Source organism: Accipiter gentilis, chromosome Z (assembly GCF_929443795.1).
Source record: "Accipiter gentilis chromosome Z, bAccGen1.1, whole genome shotgun sequence".
Taxonomy (NCBI): Eukaryota; Metazoa; Chordata; class Aves; order Accipitriformes; family Accipitridae; genus Astur; species Astur gentilis.
In genome coordinates, this window is record NC_064919.1 from 42,026,102 (window position 1) to 42,051,934 (window position 25,833).

At 39.3% G+C, this 25,833-nt stretch overlaps 1 protein-coding gene and 1 long non-coding RNA gene across 2 annotated transcripts; one reads left to right on the top strand and one right to left on the bottom strand.

The window, feature by feature from the left end:
• The first annotated feature begins 3,954 nt into the window (after nucleotides 1–3,954).
• On the top strand, nucleotides 3,955–5,849 carry LOC126036134 (protein FAM240B-like). The gene is made up of 2 exons (XM_049795524.1): nucleotides 3,955–4,225; nucleotides 5,549–5,849. Exons 1-2 carry the CDS (start codon nucleotides 4,086–4,088, stop codon nucleotides 5,625–5,627), a joined length of 219 nt encoding a protein of 72 aa, XP_049651481.1. The 5' UTR covers nucleotides 3,955–4,085; the 3' UTR covers nucleotides 5,628–5,849.
• Nucleotides 5,850–5,854: 5 nt separating this feature from the next.
• On the bottom strand, nucleotides 5,855–23,743 carry LOC126036135 (uncharacterized). The gene is made up of 6 exons (XR_007505101.1): nucleotides 23,578–23,743; nucleotides 20,528–20,631; nucleotides 16,814–16,960; nucleotides 13,163–13,418; nucleotides 9,901–10,002; nucleotides 5,855–5,880 (listed from the first exon to the last, which is right to left on the bottom strand). It is a non-coding gene; the product is annotated as an uncharacterized LOC126036135 (long non-coding RNA).
• Nucleotides 23,744–25,833: the final 2,090 nt, after the last annotated feature.

Below are 25,833 nucleotides of genomic sequence, written 5' to 3' on the forward strand. Positions count from 1 at the left end.
TGACGTATCCAAGATCCAAGGAAAAAGAGGGAAATCATGGCTGCAATTACTAGTCCCATTTTCTAAAATCAGAGCAGATTTCTTATTGGTTTAAAGTCAAACATCAGCATTAGCATAGATAGTCTACTCTCCTGTACATCATGCAATTTTTTGTTAATCCAATGCATATATATAACACAGTCACCAAGCAAGGTCCATGAAAAGGTAGAAGAACAAAATACTGTATTATTTCTAGGAAGATGCATAACACCCTGAAAACTCTGACTGATTGTGCTATGCAAGAACAACAAGAAGGGGAAAAAATAGCTTGCCTGACTCATGTAGATGCTTTGCAAATTTTAAAAACCATTTAAAATAACAATTTGTGTTCTGCTACAGGAAAAAAACTCCACACATTTCTTTACATACCATTTTCTAGCTCAGAAACTTGTGACTTCCAATTCTCTCTCTTGTGGTAATGGTTTCTTATAGAACCAGTGAGTTCCAGCCTCAAGCTATTGATTTTTTACTTACAGAAAAGTCAAAATGTCACATCGAATTGATCTTACATACCTCTTTTGTTTTTCCAACATAATTTTTCAGTTCCAGATAACAGTGCTAGTGTCACAACTTCCCTGCCTTTGTAAGATCTCTTTTAGCAAATTGAGTCTAAATAATATCAACCTGCTCTGAAACTATTAAATCTAAAAATAAACAATCATCTTCATCTTGTGTAGGATAAAGCCTTCCTAGAGTTTATCCAGCTATTCCTTTCATTTGAGAGCAGCTACGTTTTTTCACCAGCTTGCAACCATGGCTCTGTCAAAGATGATTACCAGAAAGAGGCTCTCGTTATTGTCCTCTTGAAGGATTGTCACTACAGGCTTAAATAAAGCTTCATTTAGTCCTAGCTGTTGCAGGGTAGTTTAAGTCAGACCTAACTGCAAGATCTATAAAAGTTCTATTACAACTGCCTATATGCTTTAACAGTACCTTTCTGCCCACCTGTTCTATCATACACAGAGATTATTTGTTCAGGCTGCTTTGCAGGCTGTTTCCTTGAAGTCTTTTCCATTCTTCTCCTTCCCTATTAAATGAGATCCCTTTTGCTAATGACTTTGATGTTCTAAAGCACAAAAATAAACTATACCCTGGTGCAAAGCCACAATACAGGCTGTCCTCTGAAAAAAAGCTGAAGCAGGAGGGGAAAACAAAGAGTTTCCATCACTGAGAAGATTTTAGCACAGAAATTTTATTTTAGGGCAAATGAAATACTGATAGACTAGGTTTGATACCCCTGATTGCCTACACAACACTGAAAGTTTATGGCAACAGTTTTGAAATGGATGGCAGGACAGAGGTGAATTCAAACACCTTTGCACATGATGCATATAGGCAAAGGAAACCAGGTGGGTTATATTTTAGCAGAGTTATTGTGCAGTTCCTACAATCACCATGTGAATGGGCTAAAACAGAGGGTTTGAAGTAAAAGGTAGTTTAGGGTAGGATGATTCTACAGTTCAGGGAAGCAAATGCTGGACCACTGACACACTGGTGTTTATCAAGGATGTACAAGGATCAGTAAAATAGTGATGCAGAAATTTTAAGTTCAGTTGCTTTGATACATATTTGAGTGTCCTCCAGTATTAGGGGGGAAGAAAAGAAACAGGAGTATTAAGGACTGAGTAAGAGAAAACTCAACATCAAGATATCCATATGTTAACACAAAGTGAAAGGTTAGGAAAGGACAGGCTTGGGCAATGCTCTAAGTGGGCCTGAGCAAGCATACATAAAAAAAATTTCTCAGATAATAGACAGAGAAAAGCACTAATTTCTGCCCTCACCGCCCCCAAAAAAACAACACCCAAACCTGTAACGTGTAGTACTCTACACACTTTGTAGTCTCAACAGGGTTCTAACATTCTTCTAAATATGGCCAGCACTAGGTGTAAGGTGAACAACAACAAAAACTAATTCTAAACCTCTCTTTTAGTGGATTTAAAACTTTTTCTTTGGGATTTTTTGGTGTGGGGAGGGGTGTTGGAGAGCCACATCTATAAAATACATTCAAGCCAGCACCAAGAATATATGAAATCAACTCGGGAGGCAGAGAATTTAAAACCAGTAAAAGGTATGTGTATTGTGAAAGCATACATTTGGGCTCAGTTATACCTTATGGCAAGGAGTTCCACAAGGCTGCCTTATTTAAAAGGGATATTCACCCTCGTATATACAGAAAAGACACATTCACAGTATAGTAAACAGGAATTCATAATCATTCAGAAGGATTAAGTTATTATGCTTTGGGATCACTTCTGATTAAAGAAACCAGGAGACATTATTTGCTGGCAGTTTATATTGGAGCCTCAGGGATATCTGGGAATTTTGCTTGCTGCTCTTCAGAAATATTGTTATTCTCAGAGATTTTTTCCTAGAGTGGAAAGTTCATTAGTCTGATCCAGATGGCTGTTACCATATCTTTTCATACATTTCTAGATTACTCTTGGTACACAAAAAGTTAAGAGGGGTAGTAACTGCTACCTGGGAAGAAAGATTCGAGTTGGTATTGATATTTATGTGGATATTTATAGGATACCTATATTTTATGGAAACACATACTTGTATTAAGAGAACTTTTTGACCTGGAATTGGTTATCCCCTAGCACAGCTGGAGGTGTGCAGCTGTACTTGCAATTCACATTACAGACTGATGCCAACATTTACACATCCAGCTATAATTTGTTCAGAACCTGAAAAAATGCTCAGTAAATTTCTTCTGCAATAGTCAGGGTCAAATACTGTGCTGCTATCATTTGGAGGCCATGAGTTGATACATGGAGGTTTTACAGGGAACCACAGGAGACTCACAGGGAAATCCCAACAGAAAAGCGACCTCTTCAAAAGGGCTACTTTTGTTCTCTGCTCATTGAGTCTTTTTAATGTGTCTCACAGTTTGTCACAAAACAGCCAAAATTCCAAATGAAACTATTTAAAGATTACCCATTCCCAGTTTTGCTTTTCTTACAGTGCCTGGCAGGGGAATGGCAGCAGTTTCTTCAAGCTTTTCCAAGCTAGCCTTGAGGGGCTTGTTTACTAGCTTTCTATGGCTCTGATTAAAATAAATTACAAATAATTGCTATGAATTCAAACAACGCATGAGAGAGCCCTAAATACTTGTTAAAAAAACTAAATGTTCTGGAAAACACCATAATGGCATGTTCATGCAAAACCACACAGCAATTTGGAAGGCAGCATGGATATACTCATTCCATATTTAATGAAGTTTTGAAAGTAATTATATGATTTTCTGGCTGTAATGTGAGATACAGGGGCTTGACTGTTAGCCCATGAAGAGTCATCCTGAGACAGATATTCTTTTCCTAGGATAAGATTGACTCCAAAATTTATTTTTAAGATGACATTAAATGAGGGGGGAAGTACAGAATGGGCAGAGATATATAAATTTATGCAATGAATTTGCTCTGTTTCGAACATTGCAGAAGAGGGAGATATTTTTAATAAGCAAGGTGGCTTTTGCAAGTCAGCATCTTATAAAATGATGTACATACTTTTATACATATAAATTTTCTCCATTCCGAAACAAAGCTAAGATAAATGTTATAATGATTAACAGCAAATCACTAGAGCTTTTTCTTCATTGTTAATTTTAATCTACAATGGTCACTTTATCATTTTATAGACAAGAAAACAGTGAGAAAAATACCCACTAGATCTGGCAATTTTCATATTTCCTTTCCATTTATGAGTACCGTAAAAGATATCTTAATCATTAAGCTAGAGAATGAAAAAGAACTGTCCTGCATTGTGAGCTTAAAGGTCACAGGCCGATGGAGGTGAGAGATATTTGAGGTGAACAAGTAAAAATTCAAATCATTGCAAACAGCATATCTTCAAGTGTCAGAGCTAGGAACTAAAACCTTAAATAGTGAGTCATGCACACTGTTATCTTGATCCCACCAAAAAAAAAGACTTTGTGACCCTAATGCTGTGAAGATCCAAAACAGCAAGAGTGTATTTAGCCATGAAAACAGATGAGGAAGCAATAACTTGTCATATGGTTGTTTCAAATTTCTCCTTTAGAGAAAATGAATAGCCAATACATACGTCATGAAGTGCGGGGATGCGAAACTAGCAACCTGAGGAACTTCTGGGAAAAGGCTATTGAACAACAAACTCGGTATCTGCAAAATGAAAAAGAACGTCAACGAAGAAGTGCTCTTACAAAGTGGGTAGTTTGCATCCAGAAAGATTATTTGAGTTTGTGTTGTACTTCTTTTTTAAAGAAAAGTGATACCTATATTTAAGTCATGCGATGAGAGCCAAAAATATTTTTCTTACATTTTTAGAAAATAATAAATCTTCCCATATTGGCATGCTAAGGTGTCTAAGTTATGGCTTCACAGGATAAGAGAATAATTAATTCACCCTTGTTCCATAAATGAGTCCAAAGTGTGGAACTTTCTGATGTTATCAGGACAACATCTGGCAGCGCAGGCTTGTCTTGAACATCAAGGCTTATGTTCACAGAAGAGGTAGCACAGAAATGTACCTGGCACACCTTCTTTCTCTGTGGCCTTGTTTTTACAAGAATATAGTTTGAATTAATTAAGATTGGTTAATTTGCATAAGGTAAATCGGTAATAAAGCAGACGGTCCAAGTGTACTAACTGACCAAGGCAACCGTCATCCATAGCCATATTTACCTCAATCAGTCCTATTTACCTTAATCAGCCACAATGAGAAAGACGAGTCTGTGGCAACATCAATACAGTTTCACTTCATATGAATTCTCCATAAGTTGAAGGCACATGCAAAGATGGCTATTTTGAATTGAGACCATTCAATGAGAAAGCATATTTTCCAAAATCTCCCTCATGCCTCTCTTTGGATTGAAGCTTGAAAAAATATGAGCAAGGGTGGACTTGCATTAATAAACCTGATGAAGGAACACTGGAATTAGTCTCTAGCATGTTTTATGCATTTGTAACTAACCTAATTTCAACATCTCAACTCTTCAGCTGTGAAATTCCTGTCTTTTCTATTTAAGGCAGTCTTTCTGTGGTACATAGATACTACCAAAAAGAAAACAAAGTGCCACCTATCACCTAAAGCTGTCTGCTATGGGTCTAACAGAAGTTTCAACATGCACAGTGTTTCCTAAGCCAAATACCGCTCAGAAGCCTCTATGCAGGACTTTTGTAAATGCACTTCTGGGGAGGAGGGGGACTGGGGACATGTTGGATGATGCTACCCAGCAGGTGGCAGCAGGCAATCTCCAGTGCAGATGAGAAGTCACTCCGGCAGACAGAGGCACTTAAGAGGGGGCATACTGGAGGTGAAGATGAACCACAAAGCTCGGGTGAGCCCTCGTCAGGATTTAACAGCTAGTCCTGAAGTGCCATTCAGCAAAGCACTCTAAAGGGGCAGGACAGTTTGCATGACAACTGGGAAAAAGCACCAAAGGATGGCACTGGTGGGATACATGAACAGTATAAATCTGTTCCCTGTAAAAATACGGGGACAAGCTGATCCATGTTTCTGTCCTTAGGCTCAGAAATGAATGGATGGAGAGGCTGGAAAAACGGATAAAGATGTTGAGGACTCATCCTGAAGACCCATCTAGCTGAAGAACCCACACTCATTACATGTTTTGGGGAAAAAGAAAATTGTTTTGTAGGAAAGCATGATGGTGTGATGCAGAAGCTTAAGTCAATTTTACTTTGTGCCTTAAATGAGCTGTAATTAATTACCTGTCATTGTTAGAAGTTTCATATGTGAAATGTCTATTGCTGCTTTTAATATTATGCATCCATCCCTTTATTTGATAAACAGAGATTGAAGTACTCTGAAGTCTTTCACGGTTCACTGAGCTGTAGATGCCTGAAAAAAGAGTTGAGTTACACAGCTAGCGCTCAGCAAAAGCATTTCCTCAAAATTTTAGGTTTCTGTACAGACTCATTTTAATCTAATGAAGTTATTTTCTTTCAAAATTGTTAATGAATAGTTGAGATTTTTTTTTTTGGTTGGTTTTTTTTTGTTGTTGTTTTTAACACAGCAAAGCCCAGCTCAGACTAAGGAAGAGGGAACATGCACAAACAATGTCACCACATCCTGGATCACCAGTGGAGCCAAACCTGGTGGCAGTGACAGATCCTAGCTGCCATATTAAAAATTTGTGAAGCTATTAATGTGTATTCTGAGAAATAGGCTCTGTGAGACACCAACAAGAGTTGCTTAATTTGTTAACCCACATTACCTAACTTGAGATACTGTATCAGCAAAGACAAAAAACTTGGAGTTTTGAGGCTGCTTCTGGTACCCAACCTGGCTTGTCTAGAGCTGGACTGATAGCTCTGTTTCACAGAGCAGGCTGATGCATTTTCACAGATGTCTGTCATCATGAGTGACAAGCACACCTAACACTTTTTTCCGTCTAAGACCCAGTATATGTTCCTTAACAACCAGTACCTTCAGTAACATGGTAGGTTTCCTCTCCCACATTTGCCATTAGTCAAAAATGTTTCTAGTTCCCTTTCTAATGCTTCATTAGGAACTGTGGCATTTCCTCCAACAGTATCAAAGCATTTTAATAGGCTGGTGTAAAAAAAATCACTTCCTTTTTAGGGTGACTGCCTTGTTGCCTACCAGAATGCTTGGGGTAATGTACTGTAAAATGGGTTGGTTTGAGCATGCTAAAAAGCTCTTCCCTCAATTGCTTAACCTTTTAGTGCCTTTTTATAAGACTATTTCAATACTTCTCTGGTAATTCATATTGTTTCAGGGTAAAGAAGATTTGAATTGTCAGTGGGGCGAGAAGAGAACAGTGGAAGTGTTTGGGAGTTTAAAATATTTAGAACATCTGTTCTTTTTAAAGAACAACAAAAATTTGAAATGTTATTTTTTTCTCTCTTTATTCTCTAAATTCACTTTTGTGTGTTCCAAGATCAGACCAAATCTATTATGGGAATTTAAACATGTAAATAATGCTTGGGAGGCCTGCGAAATCTATGAAAGCATGAAAAAAGATGACCTTGGAACAGGTACTCAAAAATCAAGACATCAGCAGGTATGTCACCAAACTTGAGAGCAGAGTTTGCCTGCCAGCTGAAAAAAGGCTGCTAAACTCATATTCTTCAGTTGAGTCTTTTTTCTTAAGCAATTTCTAAAGTAACAATTTTTAAAGTAACATTAGCTGGGAATATGCAAGATAGCAGTATACTTACAATATAGCTGTGTTTTAATAAATAATCACCAGGTAGACACACAACTTAATATTGGGTTTTAGTAAAAAATTAGATTTCTTTGAAAATGCCAGTTCACATACTCCAATTCTCCCACCACATGTCTGTGCCTTGTGCTTACTAAAGCTCTATCTGAACTCCATTGTGAAAGAGCATTGATTTTTATACCTTTTGGCTAAAATTAGAGCTTGAACTGAGCTAAGGGAAACATTTTACATCCCCTCACTCATTGTGTAAGTAATTGCACAAGGAGCAAAACAGAGGGAATCAGAGTTGACATATTTTAAAAATGAAAGAGGTACCCCTGGAATAAGCCTTTCTTTGCATCTCATATAGTTGATACCCTCCTTCTCTTCTCATAAAGTCAGAATGAGGAAAATCCATGGAGAGCCAGGAAAAGACATGCCAGGAAGTGACTCCCATCTGAGTCCTTCACTGTACATCTCATATGGTTATGTCACTTAAGAATGCTTTGGAATAGGTCCCTATCAAGATAAAACACCCCAAAATCATCTCTTCAAAATGATAAAAAAGAACCACTTTTTTACAGACTGCATCTATTCCAGCCCAGGGCAAGGGGAGTTCTGAAAACATATTTCCAGAATTAAGCCACTTTTCTTCTGAGCTTTGCAATTTCACCTTTAGTGTCTAGATGAATTATTTCAGGCTTAGGTTCCACAGCATTACATTCAGGACTTTGGGCCATGTAATCTTTATTTATCTAAGTGCTAGCAACATGTTTTGATACAAACGCCACCAGTTTTGCAGCGGTAATCTACCTAGGAGCTTTGTAAATTACGACCAAAAAAGAATACATATCCAGAGAAATAAATATAATCTAGAGTCAATCAGCAAAAATAAAGAAGTGTGATAACATTAAAATTCAAATCTAAATGTCAAGAAACAATCTTAATCAGAAGCTGGAGCAGACTCATAGATGAAAATGGTTCCGGCAATTTGAAAACACAAAAATATAAAACTTTAATTTACCTTGAAGGTCATAAGAGAAATTAAAAGGAGGCAAAAAAAAAAAAAAAAAAAGTAAACTGCGATTTCTGATATCAGCCATAATGTTATAAAAAGGAGTAAAGGAACCTGACTGTAGGACTGGAAAACTCATCAGCTAAAAACTGATAAAGTCAGCTGGGGTTTATAAAATTATTATGGTTAGAAAGGATGCTTAGATGCTCTTCAGGCTATTTTTCACCTGTATGCAGTTTCAGAAGAGTGCAGTATTCAGATAAACAGGTTAAACTTATTAACTCAAATGTTTATAAAATAGCTCATTTCTCTTGATTTTCTTCTGTCCATATTTTCACATTGCTTTTGACTGTAAAAGCAAGAGATTTCGAGTTATGTCAATCTGATTTTATTAGTTTTGTAATTATAATGTAGCAGATACTTGCTTATTTTCCTAGCTTTCATTATTCTACCATTCCTTTGCTTCATCCTGACACTGAGTAGCAAGAAAATGCATGTCGCTTTCTCATTACAAATGCATGGTACAGAACTTTTTGAAGTTTTTGAAGCAAACACTGAACAATCTGGACCCAAGTCCTTTTAAATATTATTTATGGGAAGTACACTGTGTGTTAGCACAAGGGTGACAGATACTCCATTTCAGCTGTATTAATGATCCTTCTAGCATATGGATAAGGGCTGACAGCTGTGAAGAATGATTCTGTCAGTAACTTAACAGACTTCTTAGCAATTTAGCCAGAACTGAGACAGCTTAAATACAGTTCTTTCCTCAGTAGTCCTTCCCAACCAATGTCCTTCCCTAACCAAGGAGCTCCTGTCTGGAGCTCTCTAATTAAGGAGCAAATAAGCATAACTTAGCCACTGCAGCCAGGTTTTGAATTTGAAATACTAAAGCAAGTCAGGCAAAAGCAAGATGTCTTTCTGGTAAGATGGTAAGGACAAATCAGGGACATGGTTCAGCTATGCTCAGCTGAAGGTCCCAGCCCCATCACAGCAGAGTTTCTGCAGTGAAACCTGTCCTGTGGCCCAGTGCAGGATCACCCAGCAGACTTGTCTTCAGCATGACACTCAAAGGTGATGTGTTCCCCACTGTGCAGCCACCTCATGTGTGTGCACCTATGTATGCCTCTGAGCTTCTGGCCACATTCACTGAAGGGGAGAGTGATCTATTGGCCAGTTCTGAGGTGCTTGAAGTTGTCAGCACTGAAATAAACTCACTGTAGAATACTGAGTTCACTTACCATATTCTGGTTTTAGTGTACCATTAAGTAGAGATGAGTTATTTTGCACTATAGAAAAGCCTACATGCTACCTCCGAGATTTTGGTCCCATGATACACAAGCAACATAAGAGAGAATCCCAGCCGCAAAGCTCACTGTGTAAACAGCACAGAAATAGTGGAGGGGGAGTGGAAAGGTGGGCCAGAGCCAGAGGTCAGGGAAAGGCCATGGTACCTGGGTCAGGTACAAAGTCAAGGCCCAACAGCTCCACACGGATAATGCGATCCATGTCCACAGTAGCCAGTGCTCCACCTGGAGCTGAAATCCATGGGTAATTTCATCTAATAAACAGGTCTGAAAAATAAAAACACCCTGAAACAATCCATGAAAGGTGCCATAGCTGTGGTAAAATACACCACATGTCAAGGCAATCACTACTCATGTAACTGGATTCTCACCATAAAAGTTTGAGGAAAATGAAGAGTCAGATGCTACTGGGATGCCAGATTAATTAAGACAACTCAGAGATCATTGAGTCTGGAGAAGCAGGATAGATGTCTCTGGGGAGGGAAGTTAAAGAAGATGAAGAAGAGGTCATGTCTTAAACTGAAATGGTTTTGAAGAGATTCAGCTGAAGGTCTAACACTGATTACAGGTTTTACTGTTTTGAACTCATACTTTCACCTTTCCACATTACACATAGAACCTTTCCCAGACACCACTGCAGGTGCTAGCTTAGCCACATGCACATTAACCACACATGATCTGCAGCAACTGCTCAGTGGAAGTAACATTAGAGATATATCTGGACCCTAAGTCATGGTGTTGTGTGAGCCTTTCTATACTCAGATAAGACATTTCCCCATGCTAAAAGCTGCAGCCACCCTCTACTTGCATAAAGAGAACTCCATCTGGGTCAAACTGACTTACATTCTACAAGCAGGACTGGTAAGACAGTCCTGAAGTTTCAAGATTGATGACAAATGTTCACATCCATTACAAAGTATGTCAAAATATAGATAGCTTTTTGAATGGCTTCTGAAATTACAGGTCTGAATTTATCCCCCTTAGGCTGAGAATCCCATCCTGAGAGTGGCTGTGTGGGTCAGGGCAACCCCCAGTATCAGTACAGACTGAGGGATGAAGGGATTGAGACCAGCCCTGCAAAGAAGGACTTGGGGGTACTGGTGAATGAAAATTGGACATGACCCAGCAATGTGTGCTCGCAGCCAGGAAAGCCAACTGTATCCTGGGCTGCATCAAAAAGAGTGTGGGCAACAGGTTGAGGGAGGTGATTCTGCCCCTCTGGTCCACTCTTATGAGACCCCACCTGGAGTACTGCATCCAGATCTGGGGTCCCCAGTACAAGAAAGAGAAGGACCTGTTAGAGCAGGTCCAGAGGAGGGCCACAAAAATGGTCAGAGAGCTGGAAAATCTTTCCTATGAAGAAAGGCTGAGAGGTTTGGGGTTGTTCAGCATGGAGAAGAGAAGGCTCCAGGGATACCTTTTTGCAGCTTTTCAGTATATAAAGGGGGTTTATGGGAAAGATGGAGGGACACTTTCCACCAGGGCCTGTAGTGACAGGACAAGGGGTAACAGTTTTAAACTGAAAGAGGGTAGATTTAGATTGGACATGAGGAGGAAATTTTTTACGGTGAGGGTGGTGAGACACTAGAACAGGTTTCCCAGAGAAGTTGTGGATGCCCCATCTCTGAAAGTGTTCAAGGCCAGGTTGGACGGGGCTTTGAGCAACCTGGTCTAGTGGAAGATGTCTTAGTGGGCATGGTTGACAGTTGGACTTGATGATCTTAAAGGTCTTTTCCAACCTAAACGATTCTATGATTCTATGTCCCAGCCTGTGGCAAGGAATTGGACTAGATGATCTTTGAAGGTCCCTTCCAACCCAAACCATTCTCTAATTCTATGATTCTGTGATTTTCTGATTCTATAATTAGAGCAAGGACAGCACAATGCCTGCAGTAGGAAGGGAAAATCAAACCAGAGTGCCCAAAGACATGTGCTATCCGAGAGCCTCTGGAGAAGATAGCTGTGATATACCTACCTCACAGCTCTTCACATCGATGCCTTACATTTGCAGGGCACTGCTCTGTTGGCAACCTGCTGTCTGTAGCTGCTGGTAGCCACCTGGAGAGTTAGCCTGGTACAGAGACAGTTTATAAATTGCTGTCACAGGATACCCTACTTACCTCTCTTAACTTACGCTTCTACCAACACAATCTACTTTTTGCTAATGAGTAAATATGATATCCTCAACCTATCCTACGCTTTTGCAATTCATCCTACTTTTAGGATACACATTACTAATGCAAGAACCCCCAGACCATTCCTCACAAAGAAAAAACTCCCTCAGCTCTTCATCCTCCTCTGCAACCATTTTCTTATTAGTGAGCAGAGTGTGCAAGATCTTGGTTGCAGCTGCTTTAAAAGCACTGAACCTTTCCCAGAGGCTTGTTGTTATTCCCACCTCACTCCTTGCACATATCCCTTTTTATAATCTCACTACTCTTCTTTCCCAGAGGATTCAGTGCAGTAGCCCTGGTGTCAGAGGTCACTGGCAAAGTTTACTCTGAGATTTGAGTGCTTTGTATTTGTGACCCTTTGCCCCTTTTCTGCTTCAGGAAGGAGAAAAAACAAATCCACCAACCAGTCTAATAGCAACCTGCCAACATTCACTGTAGAAAATAGAGATGGTTTTGAATTGTAAAACTGGTAGAGAATTTTCAGGCACTAACTCCAACTGCTTTAAAATGCACATACTATCTCTAAAACCAGGGAGCAGTCACGAAGTGTTTAAATAGTTTTTCTTCTACTTATCCCAGGATGAGAGTTTAATACCAAATTCTATCCCAGAACAAATTTTTATGGGCAAGCAATAAAGTCCTTTGAAACTAGGGGATTATAATAGAAATGCTGACACAGCCTTACTCATGGACAGGAAAGAACAGTGCTGGTATAATTATTGAATACAACCTATAATCTTCATGGTGCTCTAAGTCAAAAGGAAAATGAGAGGCTTTGCATAATGCTGAAAATCTATGAGGGCTTTGATGTTACTCTAATCCTACACTACCCAACAGTTCATTTAATGTCCAAGCAATGTGAGTTAAACTTCACGTGGCATCTAAGATTATTGTAATTAGAAAGGTTAGAGCAGAAACCAACTGGAAAAAAAAATTGTTCTCTGTTTGGCTTGATTTACCGAGATTAAATGCTGTTGTCAGAATATCTAAGCAGCGTTTCATGGTTTATGTTATGTTTTAACGGAAAGGTATGGGAAATTATCAGATAGTCTATTGAAAAAAGAAAAGCAAACAGAAATCAGCTCGTATAATCCTTGTATTGTTTGCAGGTTATTAATATGCAATGTTACACTGAAGGCCAAATCCTGGGACAGCCTTTTACTGATGGAGAGCAGCTTCAAAGCTGAGCATCAGCTGTACCAAAAGCAAGAGCAGGGGGACTCTGTGGCCTGCTGAAAGGTCCCGTGAATGGTATCAGCTGCTACCCCAAAAGGAGCTCTGCAAATGGTTCCTCGGTGGTTACTAGAGCTACACATGCATGCTGAAATGGTACCAAAATGGTACCACCCTTATTGAGCCCTCGTCATATAACGTAACAGCCCCAAAGCAGTCATATTAACAAGAACCAGCAAGTCAGAAACGCCAAGGCTTTTTTTACAGCCCTTGGGGACATACTGACCTGTGGGAATAGAGACACTCTCTAGCCCAGCTGATGCACAGTGTAAAGAGAAGCAGCTGACCTCGGGAGAGGAGCTCTGCAGCACAGCCCAGGAGACCCTGCTTGCTCCACACCCATCTCTCAGCCCCCACATCTGTTGTGTATTGCGGGATTCTGGAGGACAGCTTTCACTCCACTGAATGGAAATCCTGGAGGGCCAGGAGAAGGGCCTTTTCCTGAAGATTCCTGAACACAACCTCACAGGGTGGTCCATGGTCTGCAATTTAACAAATAAGTGAGCAGACCAACACTAGAAGCTCATAGCTCCACTCCTAGCCATGAGCTCTGCCCTCCCCTCCAGCCTCCCCATTTCCCTTCTTGTGCTCACAGAGCTGCTGGGGAGGCTGCGCAGTGAAGCAAGTCAGAGAACCCATCCAGCTGAAATAAACAGATATACACATATTTTTGCTTGGGTGGTTTTCGGCTAGATCTGCTCCCTGATCTTATTCTCTCCCTGCTCACGTACTTGTACAGGAGATGGAAGGGTGCCAGCAGCATGGCTGATGGAGAGCAGAGCTGTGCAGAACATCACTTATCCTGGCTATTTTAGACAGGCTCCATTCTGCCTATGTCCAAGCTATTTAACATGCTACCTCCCCAATCTGTTTGAATGCAAAAGCATTTTGTTAATAGCTGCTCTAAATGGCTAAAAAAGAACATCCAAGCCACTGAATAGTAACCTATACCTAAAATTTAGATAGTTATTTTTGTTAATAGGTCCCAGAACACTTAAGATGAGACTTTATTACCTCATTTTTTCACTGATAGGAAAATAAGGCAGGAAACTGTTGTGTTTTAGGGCACATAACTGGCCAGCGCTGGAGCTTGGTTATGATCCCAGCTCTGTGTACCAGTCCAGACCCCTATCTGCCAGGAAACATTGCCTATTTGCCAAACATAATCAAAATGCACCCAAACTGGCCAGAATATTGCAAACTTTTAGTGTGTAAGGGTTTGGCTCATTCATAAATTACATGTCCCAGTACTATGATTTACTCCATTCAACATTTTCCAAAAAACAATACTCTCTATCATAATCACACAAATAGCAAACCTGTCCTGGACAAGTTCTTCAGTTCTCTTTAAAGCCATGTTTCATCCCCACACTTAGGTGGGGGAGAAACACCCCAATCTAATCTTTGCAATCTAACACCTCCAGAGTTTTGGAGCAAAACAACTAAAAAAGAAAAATCCAGCATGTACACCACATGCAGTTTAATAATCCTTTATGAAAATTGATCCAGGCTGAATTTTTTGAAGACTGTCTATGGAAATGCTTGTACAGAAGCTCTTAGTTTTGGGCATCTTCTGTACAAAGCGTATGTTCACATTAAAATGGCTTATTCAAGAAAGTGGCTATGTCAGGTCAGAGACTATTATATTCAACCAAATAATCCTTCTTTACACATAATTATGAACACCACAAATTACTTTTATGATTATGATGACCTTGATCTCTTCTTTTATAATTTCCTTTAGCTCAAGAGCAATATTTTTTCAAGAAAATGGAAATAAAGCTCCTCAGCTTCACAGTACAAGTGACCTGAAAAAGCCTTGACTCTACCTGAACAGTGGCTTTCAGGAGCAAAAGAGTGCCTCCTAGTGTAATATTGATGTAACGTTTCTCTACTTTCATACCCTGTGAAGGATGAGACAACACATAGCTAAGCTGGAAGAATGATTTAGCTAAGGTGCTGCTAGTTTTTCTTTCAGAACATCAAACGTTAAAATTCATCTTGGACCACTTTCTTATTTAATTTGTTCTTTTTCTTCCAAAGACTCAGGAGATACAGCATGCTGAAGCAAAAAGATCAGGTAAAGACATGTGAGATCAAAACACAGCAGCTGCATAGCTTTAAAGAAGCTATTTCTAAAATCTCTCTCATTTTAGCCTAAATGTTCCCCCACATGCCCACAGCTCTGCTACAGAACTGCCCAGAGCTGTCCCAGCCTGAGCTATTGGGCACTTCATTCATGCCTCACTCAGGCATGAAAATAGTCAAGGCAGCCAACAAGGCCTCTGACAGGACCAGTGTGGTTGGCGTATTTCTCACATGTGCCAAGAAGACCATCTCTCCTGGAAAGCATAGCAGAGACAGAATACCAGCTTGTACAGAAGGGATACAGAACAAATGGACAAAGAAAATCTGCCTAGCAATTAGGGCCTGTTCCCAGCAAGGAGGAGATACAGATTCTGCTCAGCCCCAACAAATTCCTAACTGCATCTCTGTGAAAAAGACGCAGCTGTTTTATAGTATTTGAACTCAGTTGTGAAAAAACAAGTTCACTGGTGTGCAGCTGAGCATGTATATATATATATATAAGCAACATGTGAAAGCAAACCAGCTTTCCTGAACCTATAAGTGCATACAAAATCTTTGCATCAGTATAATATATATACTAGGAAGCTGAAGAAAGAGGACCTCCAGGATCTCCAACAAGTCTTACAGCTTCATTTTGAAATGGGGCATGGCAGCCTTACATCCCTTACTGGCACAAAGCCACCCTACCCATCTTCCCTTCCAACCACAATCCTGTTGAAGGTGATATGACAAAAGCCCAAACAGAGGCTCAAACTGTTCGAGAGGTCCAGGCTCAGATCACAAAGTATTAGTATTAACAATTTACGGTATTTCAGAGGTCACTTTCCTCACTTTCATTTTATTCCCTCTTCATAAAAGCTGCCAGGTCACCTATAACAGCTAATATTCATTAATGGGTAAACAGCAACTTTTAGTCAAATAATGAATGTACTATTCCCCATGGTAGTTTAGTAATAAAGATGGTGACACAGTGTAATGTTGTGACATAATCTACCTTCTTAGAAGAGTCTAATCCCCATTAATTGCCATTTTAGACATGACTTGGAACTCACTCTAGAAGGCAATTAGTAGAGCACACCACAAATGAATGACTAGAAGCTTCCTAGTATTACAACCCAAATTACACCACCTCCGGATGTCAGTCTCCGAGAGAGGACCTGTGACACCTGCATCCACTTTCTGATGTATGTTGAAATGGAACTGGCTAAACTGAACGTAATCCTGATTAGTACAAGAACAAGACAGAGAAGAGTAATTGTAGCTCGTTCATGCATTTCAGTTGTTGAGGCTCTTAGACAGTTTCTGTAGAAGGCAATCAATGTTGCTCTTTCTGTCAGTCTCTGCACAGTTGTCTCCCTCTGGGACTCCAAGGCATTTACCCACTTCAATTTTAGCAGGCAGCTACTCTGCTCTCCTCACCAAATTACAGTATGTCTTTTCTGATCTTCATTAGGGGTCACTGACAGACTCCCACTTTCCAGCAGGTCTTTGAACTATGACCTTCCAAATCTGGGAGGAAAATCAGGCACCAGTAAATTAGCTGAACTCCTTGCCAAGGGCAAACTCATCCTGCCTCAGTATTTCGGTGGTTATTAGGGTCCTCTCTCCTTTACATTTCTGAATGTTTCTACCATGTAGGAACGGCATGATGATTTACAAACCTGTTTGGTATTAACACAGTGTCAGTAAGGCCATGTCTCCATGGCAATATTACATTAATCTACTTTCCTCACTTGCAGGAAAGAACAGAATGGTTAAGCATAACAACATCCACCACACCTTATCTTACCATACATAGTTTTCCTGGTAAATGCTTTGCCTCTGCAGTTCTACCTTTGTTCATATTAACCGGTTTGTACTATGGGCAGATGTCTCAGGATGGGAAAGCTGTCTCTTGCCATTTCTCTCCTCATGATTGTAGCATATCTATGAGAAACTATAAAAATTATATGAGAAGTAAAACTAACACATTCCTCTGATTATCTTCTTGGCATTCATTATTTTTCCAGTGCCACTTCTGAACAGCTTCTCTAGCAACAAAGACCCAGTTCTGAATAATGTGAATTTGACAGCCCTTAATAAGAAACAGATGGCACGTGTATTTGCAGTGATGCAGGTGGCTGGATTTGACTCTGCTCTTTCGTAGGGATGCAGATGCCACTCTGACTCAACTAATGCAGAATAGGAGGAGGAGGGGATTTAAATTTAAAATTTACTTTGGCAGACTATATATCTGGACCAATCTGACTTGTGAAGTGCCGCTTCAGGATGTTGTCGTCTAGAAGCAGTTTACAGGAAAGAGTAGTGATGCAGAGCCAAAAGACCTGCAGAACTAGAACTTCTAGGTCACAAAGGCCAAATGGAAATTTACATCAGGCTCAGCCCAGAGATGTAGGAGCAGTACACTAATCTCTCCTTAAATGAAACAGGTACAAGGACAACTCTCTGCCTGTGAACCGAAGTTGTACAAACTGGCTGCAGCTACACTACAGAGACCTTAGCCCCTTGTCATGTCCTGACAGCCTTAAGACATAATAATTATTGTGAGGTGGAGATCGATAGAGGGGGAGAGATTGAGCTCCTGGTTTCTCTGTTAATATGAGGGCTGGTTTGCAGCCAATTGCAGGGAAGTTTTCTTCACTTGGCAGAGGTGGTGTCTTTGCATGCCTGGGTAAGGCATAAGAGTAGTGTGGGAGTATCAGGAGGTACAAAGTCCTTGGCAAAAGTGTTGGAAAATCTTAAGGTAGAAAGAGCCAAATCTACAGCCACCTTGTCCAGCCACTGAAAAATCCCCAAGACAGATAACACTGGCCTGGAACAGGATTGTGTCCCCTCAGTATGAGTCACAGGAGCAAAAGAAATAATGGCTGCATGACCAACCCCAAAGAAAATGGTTTCCCTTGAACAGCTGTGGAAATATAGAGCATTACCTGTAATTTCAGCATTAATAAACAGAGTTCCTTGATTATTGTTCCAAGTTGAAAATCTCTGTAAGGATATTGACTTGAGAAATGTTTTTCATGGGATCTCAGTTGCTGTAAAGTTTCTGTGCATTAGCTATATTTGGGGCCAGGGTAATTTTAAATTTATTTTAAATTTTATTTTAAGAAATTTCTCTTATGCTTATTCTTTAAACAGAAGGCCAAGAGACGTATTTCATTGTCAGGTGCACTGATACCTGCTAATACATTTCCTGAACATGAGACAAGGGGAATCAAAAGAATCTCAGTAGACATAATAAAGGGGGATGAAGGATGATGTTTAGTGCTTACAGTGTTGAAATTAGCTGAGGTAGAGACAGTCCTTGATAAGAAGAGATGGTCCCAAGAACCAGCCAATGAGGTAGAGACAGTCCTTGATAAGAAGCAGGAGCAGGCCCCAAGAGCCAGCCAAGTCTGGTCTTGCAGCTTGGGTGAATACCAAGAAATCGCTGAGCCTGCTCAAGGAAAGAGGTTACTAGCGGTGATGAAGAGGAGTCATCTATCTTCATCTCTGCAACCACCAGACGACCACCATAAAGAGGCACTGCGCAGGTGCAGTTGAGAGGAGACTATGGAAATGACCTCTCAGAGCTAATTTTAATATGAAGCGGGAATAGGTCATGCATATGTATAGGCATATTGTGAATATGTAATACCTGACTGTAAAAACTTGAGGCGAACTGCCAAGTCGGGTGCGCACAACTTTGGTGGACTACCCCCTGTGCTGCCCAGCGCTGAGTGAACATACCTACTTTACAATCTCACTGATTGTGGAGTCTGTTTTCCACACATCAAACACATGTGGGCAGGTATGCAGTGCATGGGCTGGAGGCACTGGAGCAGGTAAAACAAGAAAGAGCAAGCAAAGGCCATAAGTATAAACAGGGTGAAGTTGATATACCAAGGAAATAGGTATAAACCTTCAAGCCAACAGTGGAGATACCATGTTCATCACTGAGGTTTAAACAGTAAGTATTCAGGCAAATGTTCTTACCTCTGTCTCTTACAGCAGTGTATAATTAATCCCTGAAGGAAATACTGAAAACCTCAATTACAGTTGTATTGTAACATTGCACAAAACACTTGAAGAAAAAAATTCACTCTGTGACATTTTCACACTGGCTATTAGTGAGCTCTCCTCCACACTGCTTTCATTCAGACTATGTAGAAGATTTTTGTGGGTGGCCAGCATGTCATGTCCTACAGCCCTGGAGAGATGTATTTGCACAATTCCTCCAGTCAGCCTCACACATACAGGTGAAGGCAGACTTATAATAGACATGTGGATACTCTCCTGCCTTCTCTTGGCCTAGCTGCTAATTTGTGAGACAAGAGACTGCTTAGGGTGACAAAGACTATACACAGAGGTACCGGGAGGAGTCACTCCAGGTATGGAGCTGCAGAGTATGGGGCAGTGCATGGACCTTTTGTGAATCCTTCAACAGCATCTTGAAAAAAATAAACTCCTTTGAGAAATATTCTTCTCCTGCAGATGATTGGTGCAACTTCAGTCTGGATTTAACACAGTATCTTGGCTCTTAGCCTTGTGTCACAGCTCTTTGCACATTCAGATTACCAATACAAATATCTGTGGGGTCAAATTGTAACATAGATCACAGAAATAACCTGTGTTAAAATAACTCAAAAAAGTCCTCTTATCTACACTTCAAATACCAGATGATTTATTTCAGAAACAGCACGTGTGAGTCCAAAAGACTTTAAAAAGAGGAACACACTGACATTTCTGTGATAAAACATGACTGTGTAGGAAAAAACCTAAACTGATGTGCTCTTCTCCAGTCATCTGCTTCTGCAGAGACATAATTGAGCCCTAAAGCTATTGTCCTTTTGACACCTTTAACTCATTAGCAAGAAATTAACTCTCACTTTATTTGTGTTAGTACCATGCATGACCTCTCCTTGAAACAGGCAGCTCTTGAAAAGCAAGACATTATATTCTCATTGTGAACTTGACTGGGAAATGGATTTTTCTAAACACCAATTACTAAGTTTCAATTTATATTTGTTTGACTCCACAATGTCAATGACAGATTAAGACACATCTACTGATAGTGTCGTACACTGTAACAAAACACATGGGGTTTACCTGCATTTAAAACAGAGATACTCCAAGAAGAAAACATATTAGCACCCATGCTCAGTCTTATGAAGCGAGACCTCATACAGATTGAATATACTAGTTCTTTTCATCAGATGACTTGTTTGTTCTCATCACAAAGAAAATCTTATTGGTTCAAAGAATCACAATGTCTGAGCAGCACCAACAGACATCTGCAGTATGAGCCAAACCTGAAAAAAGTGAGATTCCTAAGTATGCACAGAGAATCTTTCCCTAATTAACCCCACTGAAGGGAGATTTTTCCAATTCCCCTAGAAGTTTTGTCAACAGGAATAATCACAAGGATATATTTAAAGTATTAGCATTATTTCCATATACAGTTTTTCTGCCAATTTTGGTTTGTTTGCTTGTTTTCTTTTGCTTACCTTGACCATGGACTTACCTTGCACAAAGAACCTACATTTAGACAACTCCAGCCTCTTAAAATTCCCTCTTCTCCTGCCCTTTAACCGTGAATGCCTCAAGCATCCTAGGAGCCTTCATTTCCTCCAAAAAACACATGCAGAAATGCCTATGTAATGGTGCCACTGGGCTGCACAAAATGTGCAGGTGAGTCTGTAAATTATCTCTGCCCAAATGTAGACTATGAAATTGATATTTGACAACAGTGACCCCGGGTAAAATTTCCATAAGCTTATGGAGAAGAGAGTTATACATCATCTTTACAAGATTCAGACAGCTGCATTTTCCTGGTATAGTATCTGTATGAAAAAGATGAAAACCATAATCTTAGTAACTGTTTTGAAAATGGTTTTAACCATTAAATAGGCAGGCCCATTATCCTGAAGCCATTTATGACACTACTTTCTGAGCAATATGTTTATGAACATCTTTATGTAACTCATCGGGTTTATGAATGAATATAGGCTCATAATGCTCTTCTGATGCAAGGGAAAACTTTCATCTGTGTTTTATAAATGGGGAACTGAACCACAGAGATATGAAACAGCATGTAGGTAAGGGAACATTTGGACTTTCTGGAGGATGTCTTTGGAAGAGGTGTAATTTACCAGCTTTATTCACCTTACTCATGCTAAGTTATGGTAAAAATGCAGGTAAGGGGTTTCAGTCATTACTGTGCCACAAGGAATATTGGATTTGATCATACCCTTGGCATAAATACACACCAACAGGAGAGAAACTCCAAACCTCATGTCAGGAGTAAGCAAGTTAAGGAAATCTGTAATTTATATTGATAGAACTGAAAAAAAAATTGAGTTTACTATTATGGCCTAATGTTCTTGAGATTTAATCTGTGCTTCTGAGAAAGGACACCGGTTTTAAAGACTTAGGCAAAGGGCAACATGATGATAAGACCCAACACTGACAAACTGGAACAGTCTTTGTGTTAACTGCCTTGCTATTTTGATGCCCTCCACCCTGGCACATACACACACACTCCCACCGCGAAAGCCAGTTGGATTTTAAAAAGCTGCTAAGTTTTTTGGCACCTACCCAAAAGCACTACCTTTCAAATTTGACTTGCAGAAAAATCTAAAAGAAATCAAAAGAGAAAGCAGGAAATATTTATATTTATTTTAACAAGAAATCATCAAAGAAGAAGTTTACCTCTGAGGTTTATTGCTACCTTTTGTTTACTAAAAAGAAAAGAAGTTTAAAAGAGTGGTTAGTGTTTCAAAACAATCTTCAATAAGATGATTTTACATGAAGATTTCTAAGAAAATGTTCAGTCAAGATAGATTCCCTACTAATAAACCTTAGCAAAAATCAAACTTTAAAGAAATGACAGGATAGTAGACAAAATAAATAGGCTTTGATTCAAATAGTGTAGCAAGGACTCTGAAATCCCTCGTAATGGCTGGTAACTAAGCAAGCTCATTTTGCTCTCAGTATTCCTGTGGTAATCCTAGACTCCTCAGGGCTCACTACAGCAACTGCATATTTATCCTAATTTTTAATTAATTATAATTTTTAAAATAGATAGATGTTGTAAAGAACCAAAAAGGAAATGTTAGGGTTTTAAATTATTTATCTATCATGTGTGCTGTCAGAATTTTCATCCTGAGAGTCTAAATGGTGAAACAGTAATTCACACAAGACAAATGTGATAGAGTACACTGAATCACTTCCAGTGGGATTATTCAAGGCATACAAAAGTTTAAACCATGCTTAAGGCCCTAGATTTCAGCCACAAATCCTGCTCATTTGCCTTGGAATGAGTGGAACTGTTCATCTAAATGACCTACATGTGCTGTAAATCACTGAGGAGCTTTCAACGACAAGGTGTTTAAATATCAACTACTAATTATTATTTACAATCATTAACCTAAATCAAAGTTGATAGAAATGACCACTGCTTCAATTTGCAAGTCTTATTCTCCTTAAATTGTCCCAGGATGCTGGGGATTGTTTCAAAGTCTTTCGTATGTGTGTATACAGAAGGTATGGTGGGAAGAGATAGCATCAGTTTTGGGGAGTAAATCATTAGCAGAGCAATGAATTGCTTTGGGAGATCAGTCCAATAGAGCAAAGCTACTCCTTGCTCATTATGCCTCTTAAATAGGCAATCTTTTTCCTGATTGAACTCCAAGGGCAATGCCAAACAAGCACCAAGACTGTTACCTGGCTCCATCTCTGATCGAATTTCCAGCAAATAAACCTGAAAAGTATTTCCTGTAGGTAAAGCCCATGTGTCTTCTTCTTGGTATGATAATCTATTGTTAATCTAAACTTCTGGTACCACACAGTCGTGTGACACTCCTGGTCTTCATTGAGTAGAAATTCAGAGACTGGTCTCTTTGTAAGTGCAGAGCAATCTTTGGAAAAGTGAAGCCAGAAAGTAAAAGCACTATCAAGAAACAGAATGCAAAATAGGTGAAGCCAAGAGGCTCAGGCCTAACTCAGCTGTTTGAAGAAATTTTTGTGGTGAGGCCAACCAGTTATTCCAAAAAGGCAGAGGTTTTACATTACTGCAAATGATACATGAAAGACATGCTCTCTGAGGCATGCAAATGTCCAAGAGGGAAATAGGTTCCATTGCGACTCTTTCCACGCAAACTTGCACTGGTTTAGTGACATTTGTTTAGTTAAAGCGAGGCAAATTCTGGCAGATAATGTCTTTTTGGTTTAGATTAAGTCACAACAGACTAGGTTCAAAATTCTTTTTCTCACCTCCGAGGACAGCAATATTGAGACCCTAATATTGTCAAACTAAAATAAACCAATCTTGAAAATACTGCATGTAATACTCTAAACCAAAAAGCCATACAGAACATAGAAATTATTAAAATAGAATCAAGACTAAAATATTACCTTCCAGATCAATTTCTGATTTATTCTAGGGATTATAGTAAGTTGACCATATAGCTCTACATTTGTGTCATTAACCAGACCTGAGTCATAGCTATTATACTACATTCTAAGACAAGACAAAAAAGAAAAAGAGGCCTTCATATAGGAAATTCAATTTACCTTTAGTTCTGTTGCCCCCAGAGACTGCTTAAGACCAGGTCCTGTGATAAATCCACCACCCAATGCTATTGCAAATTGCCGGGTTAATGAAAAGAGGTCAAGCAGGTAAATGGGAGGCGAGAGTAGAAAGGTGTTGATCATCTGTAAATGACTTGCTGCAGGGGGTACACTGTTAAAGCTCAGAGAGTGACATACACCAATTTTTTCTTGGTTGATAAGCAGAGGATTGGTTTTACTTTCATTTCTATATTTCACCAAAACTTCTCTGTCAAACTAATTCTGTGTACCTAGCAGTGTAAAGTTATAGCAGAGGAATTTCATGTGCAAGGAAAGGATTGAAATACAGGCAGACTAGAGAGAAAAAAATATGAAGCTTTTTAGGTAAGAAAATGTATATATATATATATATATATATATATAAAAAATAGAAGTGTAGTCTTAAAAATGTTTGCTACTGCTTACAGGAAAAAAAGATCTATTAATTTTGTTTGGTAAATTCTTCTATTTTATACCTTTCACACTTCTTTTTCTAGTAGTTACTTAAAACTGGGGGGGATCGCTTCTCCCGTAAAAATTGTGTTGTACCTAGACAATGGCTTACTTCCCTTTCGCTTATATGTTCAAAAATTATAGTTATAATTAGGTTTCACTAACTCCATGCTGTTATTTAATAAGTTTTTTGTTAATTCATTATTCACATACCTTTTCTTTGCGTTGCAGATTTCTTTTAAGTATGTCACTACCTTTGCAAGTGCTCCAGTTTGAAACTGGTAAGACATAAACTTTATTTCTTGGGGTTTTTTTAATGGGCAGTGGTTCTATCACGCAAAAAAGTACTGAAGACCATTCCCTCCCCCTCCTGTAAATAACTAGTGTTAAAATAACTATTGTCTTATAGTCTCAGCATTCAGATATCCTAATGCATGAACGGGGTTACTCTTGTGAGTGACATTACCCTCATATTTGTAGGTTTAAGATTTTCTCCAATGTTGCTCTCTTTGGTTTCTTCAGTGAGCCAGACTCTGTTGCATGATGAAGGATGCAGGACAACCACACAGAGTTTCAAAGTGAGCAGATTCTGGTTACAGGGTCTATCTGTTGCCTGTTCAGGACCCACAGTATGTGCCCTGATCCCTTGTTACTCTTCATGTAAATAACAAAATTAACATTTCAAACATTCCAATGTTTTTTATTTTACCATTCCACCACCTCTTGAACCCATGTAATAACACTGGATTGAACTGTGAAGTAGAAAGAGAAATAGCTAACGCAAGATATAAAACACGCATCAGCTTCTCTATTACTTTCTAAAATTATAGCTTTGATGCTCATTACTTTCATAAGAAATAATTTTATGCTGTAAATTTTTCTAACTAGTGTCATATGTTAATTCTGTGGTTTAGTTGCTCCCAAGAATGTCACTGTCCTTCCTTAATTTATGTTTAAAGGTTGTGAAGGGGAAAACTGTAACAATTCCCAAAACCAGGAAAATCATAGCACGTCTTTAAACACTTATAAGGAAATTAATAACTTCAGTTCCAAGAAGAAAAGGAGACACTCTCCTGGTGTCTTACCTTTCATTGGTTTAACACATGGTAAGTTGTTCATCACATGAGGATGTAACGGATTTTCATGTCCACTGTGAAGGTGTCTTTAGAGGGGGAAAAAGGGTATGCAAGTCACATAATAGTCCGTTTTCCAGAGGATGCTTTCTGTTACCATCTTTTAAATGCACAATCAAATGCACAAAAGGCATTGGTATATACTGATAGCTATATTAGTTAAAAACAAATGACAAAAAAAAAGCCCTACATGTTAATGAAAACATGCAGAGTCTGTGCAAAGGACCTTTACACCATAGTGTGGTTTCTTTAGCAAATAGCAGGGAGTCCCTGAACCTCTGAAGCCTTGTAAGTATGCAGGCAGCCATCGCCAACACAGTTAGCAAGCCCTTTCATGAACACAAATGCAATCTTCTGCGCTCCTGAAGACATCACAAATGCCTGCTAAAATATCCATCGAAGTACTTGAAATATGTTGGTCCTATGGAGAAATGGGAAGTGTTGCATGATAATTTCATTACTTTTGTTGATTTGTGCAGAAAGCTAGAAGGGACTGACGATTTTGTTTAAAAAAAGGAAGCACATGTAAGTTCAGAAGCTTGTGCCAAATACTGCCCCTTTCAGAGGTGATGCAACAACTTCAGGTTGTACAGCCAGTTAAACATGGGATGGTACATGATCAGAAAAAACACTT